General features: G+C 66.9%; 1 protein-coding gene across 1 annotated transcript in view; it reads right to left on the bottom strand.

Annotated features, from left to right (window-relative positions):
* Window positions 1-416: 416 nt before the first annotated feature.
* The window catches only part of EMIHUDRAFT_460492 (hypothetical protein), a gene marked incomplete at both ends in the record, with an annotated part of 2,753 nt that continues 921 nt past the window's right edge, over window positions 417-2,248 (bottom strand). Inside the window, 6 exons of the mRNA XM_005790097.1 lie at window positions 417-498; window positions 705-1,017; window positions 1,263-1,316; window positions 1,490-1,565; window positions 1,744-1,971; window positions 2,077-2,218. Coding sequence (XP_005790154.1) covers window positions 417-498; window positions 705-1,017; window positions 1,263-1,316; window positions 1,490-1,565; window positions 1,744-1,971; window positions 2,077-2,218 — 895 coding nt within the window. The remainder of the gene's footprint in view (window positions 499-704; window positions 1,018-1,262; window positions 1,317-1,489; window positions 1,566-1,743; window positions 1,972-2,076; window positions 2,219-2,248) is intronic.

Genomic DNA, 2,248 nt, shown 5'->3' with positions numbered 1-2,248 from the left:
TGGTCGCTCGCTGGTCCTCTCGGCTCGGCCACGCGTCGGCCCAGCTCACACGAGCTCCAGACAGCCACCAGTCGCCACGCGCAAAGCGTACGGGTCGCCGGCTCCCTGTTGTGCTCTCACGCTGGCCGGCGTAAAACTGTGCTGGCAGTTGTCAAGCCGTACCCGTCGCGTTTCGAAAGGGAGCCCTCAATTGACGCGTCTACACGCACCGTGCCACCGCTCTCCACAACTGCTACCGTGGACATCAAGCTCCTCGACTCGATCTGCGGCTACGACGGCGCTCTAGCTGCTGGCTCTCGCGGGTGTCTGGCGACCCGCTCAGGCTTGCGAAACGGCCGGCCGCGGCGACGTGTTTCGAGCTCGCTGGCCTTCTCCGCGCGGCTGGGCCCGCCCCTAGTCGGGGCCGACCCGCCCAGTCACTGGGCAGCGCGTGCGCCGTCATCCTGGACGACGGTGTGCCGATGCATCCGGGAGGCTCCGCGGGGCTGCTCTAGCAGCCTCGGGAGGGTCGAAAAATCGAAGCCGAAGCGGCGGACCACGGAAGCTCCACGGACGGTGAGGCGGGCTGTGGTTGGCACCCCCCTGACCGGGTGAGGGAGTGGCGCCCCGGGAGTGCCGCTCCGGCGACGTCTGTGGCCTCCACGGTACCGTGACCGCGCCGGCCTCGCTCGGGAGGCTCTTTCGGAGCCGTCGGCCTCCGAAACCGTCGCGTTGCTGCGCCTGGACGGCTTCGATGCTCGCCAAACCCGTCGGCACCGTTCATATACACATGAATTGTGAACGAACGCGCATTTTTCTGATATCTTACTGAAATGTTCCCGAATGTTAGTTTCGATCTAGTCCTCACGGACACAAAACAGAGGCCTCCTAGCACGGAGAAGCGACTAAGAGTCGCCGACGTGCGAGTAAGATACCAGAAAAATACGCCCGGAATCACAATTGATCCCGTCGACAAGGCGCCCCAATCGCGGAGGTCTGGCGCGGGCGTGGAGGCGAGCATCGACGCCTCGACGGTTGCTCTTCAGAGGCCGAAAACAGGCGCCTGAAAAAGGAGAGAACGCGAGACTGATCACGCGCGCGGAAAAGCCCGAGGGGCGAATCTAAAGTGCCGAGGCGCTTGCTAATCACCCCAGCTAGGGCCACGGAGGCGCTCGCGGCAGGTCTCCGCGCGCGCGCTGGCCGGTGGCAGCTGATCTCGGGCGGCGGGCGGCGGGAATGGGCTCGGGCGGCACCTTTTGCCCTCAAAAGTCGTTCGAGAGTACCGGGTCGCGGCGGGAACGCGCCCATCCGCTCGATGGGTGTCAGGAGTCGATCGCCTGCGCCACGAGCGAGCACGGGAGTCGTCGCGATGGGAGTCGTAGCGGCGTGGCGCTGGGCTTCGAGAGAGCGACGTGGGCGCGGCGGCGCGGGCGGCCGGTGGGGCGCGTGAGGTCCGCACCTTCGCGACGGGCAGGCTCGATACGGCCGCTGGCCGGGGCGGCCGCTCGACCGGCCGCCGCGGTCGTTCCGGCGGCGGCGTCGGCGTCGGCGTCGCGAGCGAACTGGCTCGCATTCGACGAGCGACCCTCTTCACAGAACCCGGAGAGAGAACCCGGACTGCCACCTTAAGATACAAGCCTCTAAAAGCGTGTGTGACCAGGTAAGGCGCGGCCTGGAGAGGACCACAGTTCACGCTCACACTCGACGCTCGTCCGATCATGATGCACTGCCGATGCTCGTCGCTGCTGCTGCCGCACCACTGACCTTTGGCACGCCATGCCCGGCGCCCAATGTGACCAAAATCGACTTTGTCGAGGCGCACAGCCTGACGCTCGTCAACAGCCACTTTGACGCCGACCCGGTCAAGCGATTCCCATACCACCGTTTGCCCGCTGCTGCAGAGGGCGTGGTGCGCAGCAGCATCTGGGACCTCTCGCTGCAGACCGCCGGATTTGCCGTCGCATTCGAGACGGACGCGGCGGTCCGCTCCATCTACGTCGAGTACAACCTGACCCACGAGTCGCTCGGCATGGTGCATATGCCCGCGACCGGCGTGTCGGGCGCTGACCTGTGGGCGCAGGACCCGGCGAGCGGCACGTGGAGGTGGGTCGGCACGACCGCGCCGAGCGCCACGCACGTGTGCCAGCAGCTCGCAGCACTCCAGCCGCCCGGCACCGCGGGCGCCGTCCACCCGACTCGCTGGCTCCTGTACTTTCCGCTGTACAATGGCGTCTCCACCCTCCGCATCGGCGTGCCGGCAGGCGCGGGC

Source organism: Emiliania huxleyi, assembly GCF_000372725.1.
Source record: "Emiliania huxleyi CCMP1516 chromosome Unknown EMIHUscaffold_1225, whole genome shotgun sequence".
Taxonomy (NCBI): Eukaryota; Haptophyta; order Isochrysidales; family Noelaerhabdaceae; genus Emiliania; species Emiliania huxleyi.
The sequence above is the reverse complement of the archived record's forward strand: the minus strand, read 5'-3'. Positions and strand labels throughout refer to the sequence as shown.